Source organism: Agelaius tricolor, unplaced genomic scaffold (assembly GCF_023055355.1).
Source record: "Agelaius tricolor isolate 1412-34295 unplaced genomic scaffold, bAgeTri1.0.p SCAF_4, whole genome shotgun sequence".
Lineage (NCBI taxonomy): Eukaryota > Metazoa > Chordata > Aves > Passeriformes > Icteridae > Agelaius > Agelaius tricolor.
The window spans coordinates 34,102,339-34,123,274 of NW_027269264.1; the positions used below are offsets into that span (position 1 = coordinate 34,102,339).

The window sequence follows — 20,936 nt, forward strand, 5'->3', positions numbered from 1 at the left end:
ATATTCATATGCATGACACAAGGAAAGCCATAATTTGTCAGGCAGGGCTATATCACACTCATTAAACTACAGAGTTAGTGTTTGTTTTCATTTGAAGCCCAGGATATTTGGTGAGTAAACCAGAAAAAGTTAATAAATACACTCACAAGTTTGATTTTCTTGCCACAGAAGATGACACCTCAGTTTAAAAGGGACGATTGCGTGAGAGGCATGAGAGAGCTTCCCATATCATCTGTATGATGGACTACTGACATTTAGTGTTTTTTCTACAATTATGTGAATAAGTCTTCATACGTAACTTCTTTTCCAGTTGCATGTTATTTATGCATGAATATTTGGAAAACTTTTTGCACCAACCTTGAATGAAGAGGTGGATGTTGCAGAGTATCCACTTGCTCCAGAGACAAGAGACACCATGGAGCCATGACGTCGCAAACTTGACTCTGATCCATATCCAGATTCAGTCTAAAAATCAAACCACACAAAAAACTAGAGTGCTGAGGCTTTTGATAAAACAGAAATACTGAAAACAAGATTAATGCAATTTTCTCTGGAACCCACCCACTTATTTTTTGCAGTAGAGGCTTAAACAACTCAAACTGTGCCTGCATCTAAGATGTTGATTGTAGTATCTGTGAAGTTATTATAAACTTATTTTTTATTATCAATTAATCAATTTGTAAAATAATTTGTTACCTACCATGAATTATGTGTCCCCAAAAGGACACAGCAATATATATTTAATGGTATAAAAAAGGGACGTTTCATTAATTTGGTTTATGTAATTCCTAAGAAGTAACTTTCACACAGCCTATTAAAAAAATGTACATTATTCTACAATTAATTGGGGGATTAAACAAGGTTCAGGTCTCAAGACAATCAACTTCAGTCACTCCATCCAATAATACAAATAGTACCATTTTCTTTTTAAAAGCAACAATATAGATATCAATGAAAATCAGACAATTGCTTCTATCAAGTTGTTTTCTTGTTTCAGGCCTCTTCGGCAAAATTATTTATACTAGACTGAAATTAATATTTCATGAGAACAGAAGTCTACATAAAACAAGGTACAACTAAAAGTAAGAGAGAGGATACAATAAAAGTAACTAACTAAACAATGAAAAAAAACCTCATCTGTTTATTAGAATAACATTTAGAAGATCAAAAATAGTTTGACAAATTTCCTCACAAGTCAAACAGAAGCAGATACTGAGGAACTGAAGGAAAATAAACTCCTCTAAATGTTAATCTAAATGATGTGCATGGCAAAGGAGATGTAAGCAATAAACAGATGGTTCAGAATAATACATGAAATACTGTTAGCAGATGAGTTTGATCAAGTAGACAGAGACAACAGTGAAGGACTTTTGGCAGAAATAAATTCTGCAGTAGCACGAAAACTCCAATGGGGCAGGGAGAGAGGAAACCAAAAAATGGTATAGAACAAAGAAGAAGCAATTATGAAATTCCAGTTGTTGTACATTTTATGGAAAAATTTGGAGCTGTACAGGCTTTGAGAAGGCAGGAGAGTGTGGATAAGTTAAAAAGCAGAGAAAAGCAAAGAGTTCTTTTAAGTGTGAATTAGGCGAAGAGGGACAAAGTATGTATGTCTGAGTAACAAATAAGAGTTTGGGCATACGACTGCTTTGTTTCAAAGGCATTTAATAAGCATAAACCTGAAAAGAAGAGTCACCCAACACTTTGACACATTTCTTTTAAAATTTCTTTTAAACACAAATATAGAAAGACTTCACTGTTTAATCAGTATCTTCAATATTTATTTAAGCATATGCCACAAATCTTAAGATGACCCAATATGCTTTTATTGTAGTCAGTTTGACAATGAAAATTCATTTAATTTTCTCTGTAACTTGTACACACTAGGAAAGATGATAAAACTTCATTTTAATAGGATATGGCTTAAAAACAGATAAATTTTTAAATGTAGCCAAAATACCCACTTCACTGAAGTTAGAGTATTTTAATTAAAGATAGGAAGTGCTTTCTTATTTTGTTCTTAAAGTGAGGAAAACACACCTATGCAAGATCTTGCTTTAAGCTTAAGAAGCTAAATTTCTGGATTTCTTTACTTGAGATGTAGTCAAAGCCACACCTATATATTCCTACTTTAGAACTTCCAAGAATATTGTAAACTTGTAAGTAGAAAATCTGATGCCTTATATTCCATATCTGAATTAAATCCTTTTCTTCTTATATTATGCATACAGTCAATGCTTAGCTAATTTAGTTCACATAATAAAAACCGGAGTTGAAAGAAAAAAACCCAACCCTTCTTTCAATATGTAAGCTTGATTTTTTTTAAGGCAGCTTTTCAGCAGAGTATTTATTTTTCTCATTTATGCTTGGGATTATTTTTTCCACTAAATAATTTATCCATGCTACAGAATTGTACATGGAACAGCATACACGATTATATGGATACAGCTATCAGCTTGCAAAGTCTACCAACAAAAAGGTGCAACATTATTAGCTATTTGTTATGGAGAAGCAAGTTCAGCAGGCAGAACAGCAGACTGAACAGCACACGTCGTTTGTACAATCAAAAGCATGTACATTTACAGATCATGTTCACAAAACTGTGTCAGACAATTATATTTGAACAGTCAAAAGGAAAAAAAGATAAAATTACATTGAGAATACTTATTTTTCACAAGAACCAGAAAATAAGTACTCATTTCTAACTGCTGCACAGACAAGCCATCCTGCTCACAGCAGACACATGCAGGCAGATGAACACAAACAAAGAAAGCATGAATCATGCAAAGCCCCACCATTCTACTACCGCAACATCTAAACGAGAGCAGGTCACTGCCGCATTTATGTCTTGCAAAGCAGATCATCGTTAACTAATCACTGTAGAAATAATCATTTACATTGAGAAGAGGAATGTAGACAAAGTTTCTTCTGTTTATACAAATTGTAATTTCCCAAGATAAAAACTGGAAACGCTGGTAGAGTTCATATGATAGAAATCAACAGTCTCTGCTTGAAAACAAAATTACTTGTAGAAGTCGTATCAATTCATACCATCAAGCGCTAATGCCAAATCACCATGCTCAGTAAAAAGATGCAGTTCTTTGAAATTCCATGCATACATCACAGCTTCAAAGCTACATTAAAATTGGCATTTGATAGTAATTGCAACACCTTCAGCTTTCCAAGGCAATGCACGAAATCCATTAATCCTTTTGTTACAACAGACAAGAGGAAAGAGCCACATGATCCAAAGCTTCATGTGATCCTTTAACTGGAGCAGATGCTAGTATCAGCAACAAGGCAGTATGTCAGAAAAGCTGCTTTCAATAAAAAAAGCTAAGTATTTGCAGAATCATACTGCAGATCTCTGTAACTGCTCGCATGGATCCTTAAGTGGAAAATAATACCCTTGAATAAAGCGCAGACTCACAACAAAGTTCTCCCACTTAAAAAATCAAATAAAGCAAATTATTCTCACATGTCTTCAGGGAATTCTTTTGATTTTGTCTCAATATGCACCTGTGAAGCACTTCAATGTATGTTTATTCACCAAGGCAGATATATTCAGTTAGCATTATAAATTATTTATTATTTTACATAACACAACCAGCAGGCAGCTCCTCCCTCTAAGGCATACAGCTCACTCAGAAGGTGATGGAACACATATTAGGACACAGTGACTCTAATCTCATTCTCTACGTATCTGTGAGAATACACTCAATTGCACTCAAACATCCAAGAGATCAAGCCACAATATCTTATGAAAAAACCCAGAAGATAGAAAAGGTAGTGACACAAAAGAGCTGAAAGGTACTATGAAAAGCTTGGTGGAAAATAAGCAGATAAGCTCTATAAAACAACTGTGTTCCAAAGGCAATTTTTAGACTTGCTGCAAATGTTTCAGAAAGATGGGTTAGTGCATGGATGAGCCAAGGCAGGGCTACCCTAGGAAATTATTGCAGACAGTAAGAACACAACAGACACTACACTTTGGGCAGTACAGGATGCATTTCTGAGGACTGAAATTAAAGATATAATTATCATGGGTCTATAGGTCTGATTTTTCAATTGTTCTGAAGCTGCTGACAATGGAAATTTAAGGTTGCAAAACTAATGTGGTAGTTAGCAGGAAGGCAGAGATAAAAATTCCAGAATCCAGGTCAGGGCAGCTGGATAGTGATTCCCCACCCACAGCCCTCCCAAGCAGAGTGCAGATGACTATTTAAAAGGAAAGAGCTTCTAATCTGACCTTTTTTGCAACTGCAAAAACAAGGAAAAGACATGTAGACCTAACTTTTTCCAGCAGTGACATATGTTGCAATTCCATAGTAAACACTAAGGTTATGTGCACAGGAGGAATCCCCAGGAATTCCAAATTCAAAAACACATCTAAAGATAAAACTCTTCACTGAACAAAACTACCAAAATCCAAGCTGACAATCAACATTTAGTCTTAGTAATAAAACTAAACAGCTTGTACTCTTGGGTCATGGGACTATGAGCAAGTCTGGAAGAAGGTACATTTATCCCTTCTGTGAATCTGGGCTGTCAGGAAAGGGACAAGTAAGGTCTGTACTGTAATACAAGAATTAATAAATTCCATTCTATTAGACACCGGCAGAAAAAGCACTGATGTTTTGGCATCAGTTCCCAATGCACTAAAGGAAGTGTTGTTACTTGCTCCATGCTCTGAAAGCTAGTGGATTTTAAAGAATGAATTAATTCCATTACATATTGTCTGGCTAGCACTCGTGCAACTCTGCCTTTGAAAAAAAGAACAGTTATGATCCCAAGTGAAAGCAGTAGTCACATCGGTATTTTAAACAGTTATTGAAAATTGCATAATAGTTATATTAAATATTATTACATCATCACAATGTATAAAATTCAAAAGGGAGTGTTGCCAGGGTTAAGTGCTAACTAAGGAAGATGAGCCAGGCAGATGAGCAGTAGGAAAAACTGCTGCAGAGGTCCAAGAACTGGCTCTCCCATGGAGCATCCACTAGGTGGGAGGAAAAGCCCGTGCCTTGCAGGGACTGAGCAGGTAGGGAAAACCCAGCCTGTGTCTCAACAGGGGGACAGAGCAAGGAGACTAAGCCACATACAGTTAACAGGCATTTAAGCAATCTTATTTATCCTTCAAAATGGCAGGGAAGGAATGATTGCCTCTTACTCCAGTCGCTGGCTTAGTTTTATTTTTTAACCAAAGATAGTTAAATATCTTTACATTAATATCACCTCTGTAGAACCAGAAAAACGTATCTACCACCAGCATTATGGTGAAGAATCTTGGCTAAAGACCACAATGATATTTCTAAAGAGCATATTAAACAGCAATGGGGGTTTATTCACCTTTGTGAAAAGGTACTTGTTGAAAGCCTGAGCCTGTTTTGGATATGGACTTGAGAGGCCTATACTTTGCTTAATCAGAATAAACATTTTCCTAACAAGAAACACTAGGATTCAAAGTACAGGTTGTTACTTGCACTAAAAGAAATGGACTACAAAAAGCTTTACAGCTACACAGAATATATCTATCAGCAGATAAATAGTATTACCTATCTATGCTTCTTATCAATAAAAAGAAAAACTGCCAAAGCAAATGCTCCTGCAAAACCCACGAAGTCCCTTGTTCATCTAGTGCAATTAGCAGTTACCTTGGCACTGCTAAATTCAGAAACTGATTGTTTTTTCTCCTCTAATCTTTAAACATTTAGCCATCAGAATAGATATCTCTATCAAATGGCTGGCATAATGTAATATATAGGAAGAACTGTAGGATAAAAAAGTTGGAATTGTTGAATTCTGTAATATATTTGACAAAGAATTTAAGGAAAACTATCTCACACCCTAAGGAAATACATGCAAACACATACTGTTTAAATTGCCATGTCCTAACAGTAATTTGGGGAAAAGTGGGGGGGAAAAGAGTTTACTTTTTGTATTTCTTGTTTTGTATCTCACACCTTATTAAAACTAACACAAATTTCTTCACTTTCAAAACCTATTACCGACTCTCTTATTTCCTTCTTGCTATAGCCCTTGTTAGCTCTCAACACCTACTTCCTTCAAAAACAACTGAGGCTCACTGACACATTTGAACCAAAAAAGTTATTACATTTGAAATAAAAAAAGTTATACAAAATAAGGGACTCCAAGACAGCCAACTTTTTGTCATGTTCCTGATACAGCTTCAGATTGCTCAAGTTGTCCAGGGTTGAAGATAAAAACTAGTACTACTACTAGTGAAAACCATGTTTGTTTAAAAACAAAGTTCAGTCTAGTTAAAAAAAAATGCAACAGCACTCTGCCATCTGTAGAAGCTTTACATGCATTTCTAATCGTACATCTATTTGACAACATATAGATTCCATATATTACCTAGGCAATAATTCTGTCCAAAGGTAATTTTACCTTCAAACAACAGATGAACATATTATATATAAAGTATCAGGGTTCTGAAGGCATAATTATCTAAGGACAAACTCTACCATTCTGCATGACAGGCAGAAAATAATCAGAATCATTAAGGCTGGAAAAGACTTCATAGATCATGGAGTCCGACCTTTGACCCAACACCACCATGCCAAATAGACCACAACACTAAGTGCCACTAAAAGTGCTAACTTTTACTGCATGTCTCCAGAGGCTCCATTAGTTTCCTGGGAAGCCCATTCCAATACCTGATTCAGTGAAAAACTTCTTCCCAATGTTCAACCTGCAGAGCCCTCCTAACCTCCAGCAGATCAACACTCCCACCCAACTTGTTGCCGGCAAACTGAGTGAGGATACCCTTGATCCCCTCATCCAGATTGTCTGTAAGGACACAACACAGAACTGGACCCAGTGCTGAGCCCTGGGGAACAGGACTGCTGATCGGCCACCAGCTGAATGCAACTTCATCCACTGCCACTCTCTGGTCTTGACTATCCAGCTGTTTTTCACCCAGTGAACAGTACACCTGTACAAGCCACAGGCTGCCAGTTTCTCCAGGATAATGCTATCAGAAATGGTGTCAAAGGCTTTGGTGAAGTCTAGATAGAAAACATCTGCAGCCTTTCCCTCATCCACTAAGCAGGTCACTCTGTCATAAAAGGAGATCAGGTTGGTCAGGCAGGACCTGCCTTTCACAAATCCATGCTGGCTGGGCCTGATGACTTTGTTGTCGTGTATGTGCCAGTCATCACACTCAAGATACTCTGTTCCATAACCTTCCCCAGCACTGAGGTCACCAAGGTCGGGCTGTAGTTCCCCAGATCCTGATTCTGACTCTTGTAGGTGGGCACTACACTTGCAAATCTCAAGTTATCTAGGGTGTGTCCCTGGTTAAACTAGGATTGATCATAAGTGATGCAGAGAGGCTTGGAAAGGTATTTCATCAGTTCCCTCATTTGGCCCCATAGACTTGTGAGAAGCTAAGTGTCATGGGAGGTCACTTTCTTCTGAGTTACAGGAAGTTTATTCTGATCCTCATTCCTGTTTAGCAGCTCAGGGGGCTGCTTGCCCTGAGGATATTTGAAAGCATTGAGTGCTTCAGCCTTTTCCTCATCTTTGGTGACAGCGCTCCCCATCCACATGCCCATTAAAGGATGGAGATTTTCCTTGGCCGTCCTTTTGTTGTTAATGCATTTGGAAAAACATCTTACCTTATACAGCAGTGACCAGACTGTGTTCTAGCTAAGGTCTCTCCTTTCTGATTTTTTCTCTACATGACTTCCCAACATCCTTGTACTCTTCCTGAGGTGCCTGCCCCAGCCTACATAGGAAGAAGCATTTGCAAGATCTTAAGTCAAATGAAGCTGGTGGAGGGTCTGGAACACAAGCCTGATGAGGAGTGGCTGAGGGAGTTGGGGTAGCTCAGCCTGGAATAAAGGAGGCTCACAGAAGACCTTATCACTCTCTAAAGTAACCTGAAAGGAAGCTGTAGTGAGATGGGTGTCAGTCTCTTATTCCAAGTAGCAAGTGTCAGGACAAGCAGAAATGGCCTCAAGTTGCAGCAAGGGAGGTTTAGTTTAGACATTATGAAAATTTTTTCATGGAAAGGGTAGGAAAGCACTGGAATATTCTGCTCAGGGAAGTGGTGGAGTCACCATACCTGAAAATGTTAAAAAAAATGTGTGGATATGACATTTGATAACATGGTTTAGTGGTGAACATGGTGGTGTTGCTGGGTTGATAACTGAATGTGGAAATATTAAAGATCTTTTTCAATCTTAGCAATTCTATGATACACTAGATGGCTTACCAAGATCTAAAAAAAGTTACATAAAACATTGTTTTACCAATAATAAAAGAAGATTAATTGTTTTAAAGAATAAAACCACATGATTCTATAAATCTCATTTTAGTTTATGAGTTAAGAACAAGTCCAATATAATACTAAAGGGATAAATTATCTAAATGTTTCTAATGTTTAGATGTAATACCTAGACACAGACAGAGAATGGCAAAGATACGCATGTAAAGCAGATGTCACATCAAAAAACTTTATAAGAAAACTCAGATTATGAGTTTATCTAACGTAAAAGCTTTGTATATTTCATGTAAAAGACACATTTGGATATCTAAAAGGATAAATATTCAAATAATTTCCAAAACCTTGGTGAATCCCCAATTCAAAACATAAGAGCACGTCCTTCTGTCATAAGGTTTCACAATACTCTGTGGTCTAACAGATCATGACTGGGAAAATTAAGTTGTCATATACTCGTATTACTTTCGGGTTAGTACCAGTTCATCTGTTTAATCTCCCCAAGTCAGTATCGTGTGTGACCACTAGAGGGAAATAGCGAAAAGGAAACAGACACTGCTGGAGGTTACTAGTGGTCTTTGACCAATAGTAACCCTCACCCTGTTTCTGCTTCAGTCCCGGGGCATAGAAACCTCCTTTTCTTGGTAGACAGTTAAAACCAGAGCAGTTTTACCTTTAGCCTTTATAATTACATTTGAGATACATTGCTTAGAGAGGATAAAGTTTTCCACACAGCATGCTAGTAGCAAAAATGACATTTAATGCTGAATGGATGACAGTGAATTAGAAATTGTAACAGAGATTAAAGAAATTATTCTGAAGTCAAGACTTCTCAGACAGTTCAAAACAGTGAACCAACTAAGAACACACTCATTTTCACTTAAGACTGTCCAAAGACATAGTACCAAATCATTCTGACAAATGTTCTGGCTCAGATTTTTAGAACTTCATCTGACAAGAAGTAGCTAGGCTCAATATAATTTAGCTTTGAAAAAGTTTGTCTCAGAGAAAATTGGGCACATGTGTCTCAAGCACCATGTTCAAGTAGAAGATTTTTTTTTTACGTTCAGATGCTCTGTCATTAGTCTGCAAATACATAGCTCATCATTAAAATCACTTTTATATACCAACCAGGCAAATAGGCACAGGATTTCTTCATATACAGGTTATACATTAAATAGGCCATCACCAAACTAGTTTTCTCCATATGTATGCTCACTTTGAGAAACATTAGAAGAAACAAAGTTTTATTTAAAGCCTACCAAACCCATTTAAAGTCATTAAGTAATTATACAGACATATTTCCTCTGAAATAAGTTATTTACTGTATTCATAACACTTGAATTTATACAGGCTTATTTCGGAGTCTGTAAAACTGTTTTATGAAAAGCAACTTTCAGAAAACTCATCTTTGAAAACTAAAATATTAACTGATATTACATACAATATTAACAAACATATCAGTAAAGATATTAAACTTACTTGCCAATACAAAAACAACCTCCACACTATTAGTGATGCAAAAAAAACCCAGACTGCTTTTATTTGCTGAAAGCAAATATCCTCTGTGTAATAGGAAAAACAACTTCAAGCACAGCACAGGTCTCTACAACAAGCTGACCTACCCTGCTCTTGAAGGAAAAATCTGGAAACTGTTTGGAAAACAGCTCACAAAAGGCTGCTTCTAGTACATTAGAGGAAAGGAAAGCAAATCAAAGGATCTAGGCCCTAAAATGTTCAGGAATTTGAAGATAAATGCTATCATGAGTTCTACACAGAACTGTAATACTGCTGGTCCTTAATAGGCTATGCACTAACCTTTGGGACACCATTTGGGTCTTACTTTGCTTTCCAGAGGGGTAAAAAGTATAAACAAGATAAAGGGTGCCAGAACAGAGCTGGTACCAAAACAAAAACCTCCCTGTGATAAGCATTAGCTAGAGAATAGTATAATAAACAAGCAGTTTAGTGCCTATTTTAACTTAAGTCTTCTATAGTAAGTAAATTATCTTATTTCATGACAGCACATCTGTTTTGTAGAAGCTGTAGAGCCCCTTCTTAAAGAACTTCTGCTTTAATTGCCCACTGCACTATGAAAAACCCAGGCAACTGCACAAATACATTCAGCATCTACGTAATCAATTATTTTGTAGACTCATATTTTCTACATACTGCTGAGGTCCAATCCCATTGTTGATTCTCTCACGCAAGTGTACCCCCAAATAATTCACCGTGAGAAAGCTGCACATGTGTTAAGAGCTGGCAAACTGAAACTGATACTATTGCCTGCAGAGATTCCAGTGTGCATATGGGTGACATTAAGACTTCAGGAGAATGGTGATATTCTTGCTGTTGACTGCTTTGAACTGCAACACACTAAAAGTTGCCTTTATCCCCTTGTGAAATGAGGGGAGGGAAACTCCCACTTGATGGTAGGTAAGATGTTTCCTGACCATTCTGTATGGCATTGACAAAATACAAATTCTGTTACCAGATTTTCAAATTCTGACAGATCTCATACTCCAGTTCAGGCATTGAAAAAGCAGCAGCAATAAAAATGATGAAAGTGAAGCTATTGTATCTACTTCCAAAAGCACTCCAGACTCAAATCTGCCTCACACTTGAGAACAGTTAAGAATAACAGCAGATTTGCTGTCTAACACAGGACTCTTATATCAAGACAGTATCAATCAACAAAGAGGGCAGAGAACCTTTCTAGTCAAGTGTAACACAAGTTTTTCTCCTAAATGAAGCCCCAGATCCACATATTTCAGACTTTCTTCCCATATGACCAAGTTCAAACCCAAAATGGAGCATGTTTTTTACTCCAGGTTCTGTCTATTCAGGTAGATATCTGAGAGACACTACATATGACTAGTACTATCAGCTGAACACTCTCCATCTGTTGAAGACATGTCTAGCCAGCATGATGGCCTCTTTTCAAGAATTAAAACACAAATCATTCCAGTCACCCTCTGAGGATCAATTAGATATACTTACACAAACCTTAAGTCCTATGTATTGGGTGATTAAAAGAGCACTGAGCAGGTTGGTTCCTCATTCTCATGAGCCATGCAGGCTCAAGGCGGGGTTTTCCTGTGGCAAGAGGCAGGGTGAAAAAAGGAGAGCTCTAGGGAGCAAGGTGAACAGGAGTGGGCAAACAGGGGTGTGGTACAACAGCTCACCTGGCAGTTCACACAGGCAGGGTTGCAGGTTTCCTCCTTCTAGTGGAGTTTTTAGTTTGTTGTTTGTTGTGTTTCTCTTGGTAAGTTGGTTTTGGTGTTTTTGTTAGTAATGTTTTTTACACAGGCAAAAACTGCAGTTACTACAAGTGTATGTAACCAAATGGAACCCTCCAAAAAGGATGTGTCTGTCCAGACCCCTTCCTGTGAGGACTGTTTAAGCTTATCAGTGGTTTCAGGGGGTGTTGCAGAGGAAGCCTGCCTGCAGTGTGACCAGCTGAATGATCTACTTTTGCTAGTGGCCAAGCTTAGGGAGGAAGTTGGAACACTAAGGAAAGGGAAAGTGAGAGGGAGATAGGTTGGTGGAGTTCTTCCCTGCCATCCTTGAGGGAGGCCCACCAGGAGTCAGAGGACCCCCATGCTTCCCACTGTAAGGCAATAGGAAGACACCGGGTGGATGAAGGGGACAGGAAATGGGTTCCTACTTGGGGAGGTAATAGAAGTTCCTCCCGACCCCATCACCTAGCCAGGTGCCACTTCAGAATAGGTATGAGGCCCTGAATCCAGAGGGTCAGCCAGATGATATAGAAGAAAATTATCTGCCCAGTGGGCCTCCCAATTACACTTCATCTGTCAGAGGGATCACCACGTCTAATATTAAAGAGAAAAGAAGGGTAGTTGTAGTGGAACAGGTGACTCCCTTCTGAGGGGAACAGAGGACCCCACATGTGGACTGAACCCATCCCACAAGGAGTTTGCTCCCTCCCTGGGGCCTGGGTACAGGATATTACTGAGAGACTTCCTGGGCTAACTTAGCCCTCTGATTATTACCCACTGCTGATACTCCAGGCTTCCAGTGATGAGATTGAAAAGAGGAGTCAGGGCAATTAAAAGAGACTTTAGGGCATGGGGTCAAGTCGTTGACCGGGCAGGAGCACAGGTAGTGTTCTGCTCAGTGCCTTTGGTGGCAGAGAAAAATGATGAAAGGAATAGGAGAGTCAAGAAGCGAAGAAGAGGCTTTGGTGTCATCAGCAGAATTTTGGGTTCTTTGATCATGGGCCAACGTTTTCAGCACCGGGCCCACTGGAACTGGATGGGCTGCATCTCTCTGTTAAGGGTAGAAGAATTTCAGCTCTCAATTTCAGAATTCATTAAGCAGGCTTTAAACTAGGTTTGAAGGGGGAAGGGGATGCAGCTGGGCTGTCTGGAAGCAGGCCCAAGGGTGATAAGGCTGAGTTAGGGGTGAAATCAGCAGCCCAGATGAGATGCATGTGCACTAATGCATGCAGCATGTATAACAAACAAGAAGAGCTGGAAGCCAAGGTGCAACAGCAAAGCTATGATGTAACTGCCATCATGGAAATGTGGTGGGACAACTCACATAGGTGGAGCACTGCATGGGATGGCTACAAGCTACTCAGGAGAGATAGGAAAAGGAGAAGAGGTGGAGGGGTGGCCCATTATATTAGGGAGGCTTTTGATGCCATGGGTATTGAAACTAATGATGATGGAGTTGAATGCTTATCGGTAAGAATTAAGGGGAAGGCCAACAAGGCTGACATCCTACTGGGTGTCTGTTATCATCCACCCAACCAGGAAGAAGAGGTGGACAACTTATTTTATAAAACAGCTGGAGAATGTTTCAGGATCACCAGCCCTTGTTCTTGTAGGTGACTTTAACCTACCAGGTATCTGGAAACAATACAGCAAAAAAGAAGCAGTCCTGGAAGTTTTTAGAGTGTGTGGAGGACAACTTTTTTGTTGCAGCTGGTGAGTGAGCCCACCAAGCGGGGGGCTATGTTAGACTTGTTGTTCGCAAATAGAGATGGGCTGGTGGGAGATGTGGTGGTTGGAAGCCACTTGGGGTATAGCGATTATGAAATTACAGAGTTCTTGATATTTGGTGAAATCAGGAGGAACATCAGTAAGACTTTTACACTGGACTTCTGGAGGGCAGACTTTGGCCTATTCAGGAGACTTATTCAGAGTTCCTTGGGAAGCAGCCCTTAAAAACAAAGGAGTCCAGGAAAGGTGGCCATGCTTCAAAACAGAGATCTTGAGGGCACAGGAACAGACTGTCCCTGTGTGCCAAAAGATGAGTCGACAAGGCAAACATCCAGCCTGGATGGGAAACAATGTTTTGAAGGAACTTAGGAATATAAAGAGGATGTATCATCTTTGGAAGGAGGGTCAGGTCTCAGGAAATATTCAAGGGAGTTGCTAGGGCATGTAGAAAAAAACTAGGCAGGCCAAAGCTCGGTTCGAACTTAATTTGGGAACTTTTGTAAAGGATAATAAAAAATGTTTTTATAAATATATTAATGTCAAAAGGAAGGGTAAGACCAACCTTTGCTTTCTATTGGATGAGGAAGGGAACTCAGTAATTGCAGATGAGGAGAAGGCAGAAGTGCTTAACGCCTTCTTTGCCTCAGTTTTTAGTGGGAAGATGGCTTGCTCTCAGGACAACTGTCCTCCTGGGTTGGCAGATGGTGTCAGGGAGCAGAATCCCTGTTATCCAGGAGGAGGCAGTCAGAGAAGTGCTGAGCCACTTGGATGTTCATAAATTCATGGGAACAGATGGGATCCATCCCAGGGTGATTAGGGAGCTGGCAGGTGAGCTTGCAAAGCCACTCTCCATCATTTGCCAACAGTCCTGGCTCACTGGTGAGGTTCCAGAGGACTGGAAGCTGGCCAGTGTGACACCCATTCCCAAAAAGGGTGAATGAGGAAGGAGGATCCTGGGACTTACAGGCCAGTTATCCTGACCTCAGTAGCAGGTAAGGTGATGAACAGTTTATATTGATTGTCATTACACAGAACTTACAGGATGGCCAGGGTGTCAGACCCAGCCAGCATGGGTTTAGGAGGGGCAGGTTGTGTTTGACCAACCTGGTCTCTTTTTCTAACCAGGTGACTGCCTGGTGGATGCAGGAAAGGCTGTGGATGTTGTGTACCTGGACTTCAGCAAGGCCTTTGACACTGTCTCCCACAGCACACTCCTGGACAAGCTGGCAGCCCATGGCTTGGACAGGAGCACTCTGTGCTGGGTTAGGAACTGGCTGGATGGCTGGGCCCAGAGGGTGGAGGTGAACGGTGCCACATCCAGCTGGGGCCAGTCAGCAGTGGTGTCCCTTGGGGGTCTGTGCTGGGCCAGTTCTGTTCAATATCTTTATTGACATGGATGAGGGGATTGAGTGTTCCATTAGTAAATTTGCAGATGACACTAAGCTGGGAGCATGTGTCCATCTGTTGGAAGGTGGGAGGGCTCTGCAGAGAGACCTGGAACTGTTGGATGGATGGGCAGAGTCCAACAAGGATGAAGTGAACTCAACTCCAAGTGTTGAGTCCTGCATTTTGGCCACAATAACCCCCTGCAACGTTACAGGCTGGTGAGGGGGTGGCTGGACAGTGCCCAGGCAGAAAGGGACCTGGGGGTACTGGCTGACATGAACATGTACATGACTGGACATGAGCCAGCAGTGTGCCCTGGTGGCCAAGAAGGCCAAGGGCATCCTGGCCTGTGTCAGGAGCAGTGTGGCCAGCAGGAGCAGGGAGGTCATTCTCCCCTGTACTCGGCACTGGTGAGGCCACACCTTGAGTGCTGTGTCCAGTTCTGGGCCCTCAGTTTGGGAAGGACCTTGAGACGCTGGAGTGTGTCCAGAGGAGGCAACGAGGCTGGAGAGGGGCTGGGAACACAAACCCTGTGAGGAACGACTGAGGGAGCTGGGGATGTTTAGCCTGGAGAAAAGGAGACTCAGGGGTGACCTCATCACTCTCTGCAACTCCCTGAAAGGTGGCTGTAGTCAGGTGGGGTTGGTCTCTTTCGCCAGGCAGTGTGGAGGTCTCTTTCTCAAGCTGTGTCAAGGGAAATACAGTTTGGATATTCTTTATGGAAAAAGTGATCAAGTACTGGAATGGTCTGCCCGGAGAGGTGGTGGAGTCACCATCCCTGGATGTGTTGAAAAAAGATTGGATGTGGCACTTGGTGCCATGGTCTAATTGAGATGTTAGGGCATGGGTTAGACTCAATGACCTTGAAGTTTCTTCCAACCAAGTGATTCTGTGTGTAATTCTGTGCGTAATGTTTGATTAGATTGTGGGAGCTATAGTCTAAGTAGCTGTTATCTTTGCCCTTTCTTTGTACTTTGCAAAATTGGCAGGTTTACCTAACAGAGTGCCTCAAACCCACTAAACATCACTAAGCACATGAATTACATATTTTCTGCTTAACCTTGCTGAGCATATTTGGAGACAGGTAGAAACAAGAATGGAAATAAGTAGATGCTGCACTTTTTGAATGGCACAAGAATAAATCAAAACTTGAAGGAGACAGAATTTAACCAAACCTTTTATTTACATCTGAAAGTCTGAGAACCAGCAAATTGAGGCAAAAAAACTTCACCTTGTTAAAAAAGAACTGTTTCAAGACAGAGAAATTATTTTGCTGGAAACAGACAATACTATTACACAAGCAAGGAATAGTTAACTGCTATGTAAGAAGCAGTTAAACTTTTTACCATAAAATGACTAGGATGCAAGATCTCTAGTACCACCTCCTGACCAGAGCATGTCCGATTACGTTCTCAGGCCTACATCCCACAAGGATGCATTCTTTAGGGAATTATAGTATCTATTTTCAAAGCCAAAGCAATTGTTATGAAACATTAACTGGAACACAACAGTCAAAGAAAGACTGGGTTGGTCAAAGTGAAACAATCTGCTTTGTTTATAATTAATCGAGTGTGTTGGGCTGGAATGGACAAAGCCTTAGTCCAGCTTTAGACAGTACTAACTGTAACTACTTGTTAATAAAGCTGTAATTTAACAGCTGCTGTTCCATCATGGGCCCAAGAATGGCAAAAGCGTGTCAAGACAGACAAAGAACTATTGTTTTCAGTCCTGAAAGGGAAGTTTCAACAATTTGGAAGTGAAAACATTTAGGTTTGCTGCAGCAAACACGCTTGTATAGTCAACTGAAACTGCTGAGTCACTGGCATTCCCCTAGTCTTCTTTCAGGAAATACACAGTTTTCAGCAATGAGTGCACTTAGCAAATTTAGCAACATCAAATGACGTGCACTGTCATATGTATCAGAGTTACTGCTGATGCCAGTGCTAAAATAATGGAATGTACAAGACATACCCAAGTTCAGTTTCCCTCACTGAAATTTAATTAGTATTTAATTAAATTTTAAAGAAAGAACTCTCTGTTATTGACAGCAAAGGACTAATAACTTGAATAACCCATCTAATCTTTCCCTGAAACCACAGCTTCTTACAAAATTTCAGTACCCCCATCATACCATACATCAGGGCAAGTAACTTATCAGCTGAGCATCTTCAAGTGTATCTGTTTACTTAAACAAGCAATTTTGCAGTAATACACAAATACTATAGAAAGATGGACACATTTCTCTATTTGACCCTCCATTCCCCCAGTTTTCTGATGCCTATGTTCATACCAAGCAATATGGGATATTTAAATAGTAGCAGTTAAATATTAAACCCTTTCTTTCTCACCTACTATTTAAAATAGATATGCTCAAGAGCATGAACTTTCTTTTCCTCTGCAGTCAGCCTATACACAGACAACATTAAAAAATAACAGCAAATGCATATTTTCATGCTTGATCTGTTTTCAGAGAAAAAAAAAGGATCTTTTTGCTGACCTACAGTGAAAATTATACAAGAAGAATTACCTTAAGAAGTTCTGATAAATGGCAAGGACATTAAATTAAAAGAGCAGATGCCCCAAGCCATGATGTCTTTCCAAAAGAATTCCTTCAACTCTTTTGAGTCATACTAGGTTCTGGAGTTACTCTCTTCTTCAGGACTTTTCCTGGATAACGGTGGTGTGTGTGTCTCACAAAAGAGCCAGAAAGTTACCTCTCTTCAATGTTACTATGTCTTATTGGCACTTGTGCACCCCACCCATGCGGTTGAGCGCTCCTCCCTACAGCAAGGGGATCAACTAACATCTATTAATATCACCTCATTAAGTTTCACTGTAATGAAAGCTCACTGAAGAAAAGCCACTTCCTAAAAAAGCCTTTGAGAAAGCTAAAAAAGACCACCTTTGGTAGGCTGAGACATACAGAGTACCGAAGACTATTCTATTAAGCTGTTGATGCCCAGTATTTTTTGAGGTAATCACTAATAATTCTGAGTAACTAGCATACAGTATTGGCAAGTGACAACTTTCAACTGTTGAACCACTCACTACTTTTACATTGCAGCTTTCTACTTTCAGTTCTTGATACCAAGAGCGTACCCTAATCTGAAGGGGCATTTATCACCAAAGTCAAGCTTGACACAGGTCTCCCTCAATGAACAATACTGTTTTCAGGGAGACCTTGTAAAACATGCTACCATTTTGCCACGGAGAACTCAGACTCTTAGATATAACTGCATGTCATTCTGCTGGTGACATACCTTGACATTCCCCTTACTTCTATTAAATGAAAGTATACACTATCCAAACGATTTACAAAGTGAATTAATAACACTTCTGAGTTTAATACTGGAATCTCACTTGTTCATAGCAATAAGACCAGTTATTTACTCCACAGCCAGCTGCAAGTTGACTCTTCTAGAGCTCTCGCCACTTCAAGCCCGAGTATTAGTCTTGAGACCAAGTTTACTTTAGCCAGGTACATCATTCTTTGTTAAATAGCACTGCAAAAACGTTGACTGACATACTCAACAGCTTAGTGGAGCAGTAGTGTCACAAGCCTTTCACATTATTTGATACTGAGTTAGCACTTTTTCAAGTGTTTTCCTTCAAACAGTATTGCACCTACAAGGCAACACTCTGCTAATTTGCAATTTGAATTGTAATTTTCAGGCATTCATTAGCTATTTCAGAACACCCTAGTTCACCAGCCTGGCTATGCAGTGATCAAAAATTTACTTTAACCTTTCTGCGCATTTGAATCTTGAATCAATTAGTATATTTAGCTAATTTATGGGAAAGACAGGAGTAAGCCATTTCAATTAAGTTCACTACCTTTTAGGGGGAGGGGCTTGAGAGAAGAACTCCAGACCTCTGACTGTGAAGACTATCTGTTAATGTTCTGACTAGATGGGAGTGAACGCTTTTTAATTAGGAACATATCACAGCTTTCATGGATACAAAGATTTAAAATTATCTTAAGTGCATTATATGTACAGCTTCAGATTTAGATAGGCAGCTCCCAACAGAGTAACAGGCAAGCTCAGTTGTGAACTGAGATAGGTTAGATTACTTAGAAATTTCTTCATGTAGACAGTCCCCATACTTTACAAAGTACTAGAAGAAGCACAATCACTTAAGGAATGGAACCAAACCCACACAGCACAATAATGATTACCTAAAGCAGCTGAGCTAGAAAGACTGAAGTTGACAGAAGAGCAACACAAACTTAACACTTATATACACACATGAGAAAAATGGAGTTCAAAGTTTACTCAGTTATAGGAAATACTGTACTGTATTTACAATACACGTACAGGACAGGTAATGATCTGCAGATAGTTCTAGAGATGAATCAGATTTAGTGTTTTGCAAGCTGAATAAGTTAAAAAACTCGTGGTGTTGTAAAATGGTAGCATCCAAGATCCACAAAATAATCCTACATTCTATACAACACATATAGGATCCTAGTGGGAATTCTATTTTGGTGCTATACTTCACTGAAAGATGGAAGACTGAATTTGTAAGACAGGCATGCTAGGTATCAGAAACCTGTAAAAGACATCCATGTGCACAACAACTGAGGAATAGGGAACTGTTCTAATGGAAAAAGACAAGAAATGTTAAGTGTTTCAAAAATGAATGGAATAATCTCTCTAGATTTACTGTAAGACTACTTAATAAAGGAGAACTCATTTTACAAGGATGGCAAGAAATCCCTTCGATGGCACAAACAGCCTAAAATGATTCCATAAGCCCTTACTGTTACAACACTTCCCAATCTATCTTACAGTGAAACATAGCATCTAGTAAGGATGAGTTTAGTTCACATTAGGGGAAGAATTACAATTAACTTTGTAAGTCTTCCTTCAGGACAGTACTTCACTTTATTTCTTTGCTGATCTCCATACCACTCAGCTGTCACTGAAGACCAAAAAGAAAAAGATGGTATTTCCAACTGAAGAACGAATGAATTTTAAAAGTTAAGACAGGGTGCTCAGACTCTTGCGACAGCTACATCCTTCTCCTATGTATTTCCCACTCTACCTAAGGTTCTGGTCAAAATCCAAAATAAGTAAGTTTATTACTGCCAAGTTCAGAAGCCTCTGCTTGAACATATTTTGTTATTTAGTTACCAAGGAGCAGTTTTGCAAACACTTCAAATTCAGCTTTCCTGGGAGATGTCAAATGTGAATACGCAAGAACTTATGTTAAATATATAACATCAACACACAACAATGACAGAAACAGCAAAAACTCTCATCTATGTTCCTGCTTAAGCTTGAGCAACAGTTCGTAACCTTTTAGTTTCAAACTGATACAGGGTATTTTTGTAACACCTTAAGAGTGTCTCTGCCACTCATCTTGCCTATACATTTCAGTCTTTTAAACAGGTTAACAGGCTTTTAAAACAGCTTTTTACAGGTTAATATAGGTATCTGAATGCTGTCCTCCAGCCTCCTCAGGCAAGCTGCGCTACTGCTTCAAGCCAGAGCCTCACAAGGCCACAGTGGGAGAGTGGGTCACCAGCTTCTGAAGCAAAATGCATTACCACAAAACAAATAAGAGTGTATGCTATACAATCCATATCAGTATCATACAGCAATATTTTGAGTTTGTTGTGTGCTGTAGAGCACCAGACAAGGAAATCCAAATCCAGTTAATAGGAAACAATAGTTGACATAAAGATTACTTAGGAAACTTGTTCCAACACTTAGGACATGGATACCAACATAGGCAAAAGGAGGTCTCATCATCACACTCATACAATCCTCTTTATGAACTTGATAAATAAAACTGAAGTTGAACAATATATATCTGCTCCCATATATCCCTTCATCTTTCTGCACTCTTTTCTGCACTCTTTCTGCTTTCCTTCATCTGCACTCTTCTTCCACTTACGTCAGTCTTACTTGTGAATGGGTACAGGGGGAAGTATGGCCAGAATAACTTTTATTAGTATGAAACGCCAAAAAAATTAAAACATTAGGGAGCCACAGTTCTTTTCAGACCTCAGCAGTGACTGCTGAGGAAGGAAATACTTTAAACACCACACATTATTGAAACAGCTGAATTTCAGGAGAGAAAATAGAGGGAGAAATGGCAACAGACGCTCTTCCTGTTGCTGTCTGCTATATGATGTATCTGAAATTACACTACTGTAAAGTTTTTATTTTAAAATAATTAACAAGATTGTTATTTAACATTATAATAATATACATTATTATAATATACATATAATAATATACATATTTAACATTATCATAATAATTAACATTCACTCATCAATATTAGAATATTTACCGTTGCTAGAAATTGACAGTGACTAGTTG

At 39.5% G+C, this 20,936-nt stretch overlaps 1 protein-coding gene across 5 annotated transcripts in view; it reads right to left on the reverse strand.

Moving 5' to 3' along the window:
• The window catches only part of CERT1 (ceramide transporter 1), an 82,510-nt gene that overhangs the window by 30,689 nt on the left and 30,885 nt on the right, over positions 1 to 20,936 (reverse strand). For 2 of the 5 annotated variants that reach the window (XM_071425211.1, XM_071425210.1), the window contains exon 4: positions 358 to 465. In XM_071425211.1, the coding sequence (XP_071281312.1) occupies positions 358 to 465 (108 nt within the window). The other 3 variants (XM_071425213.1, XM_071425214.1, XM_071425212.1) reach the window with 3 other exon arrangements.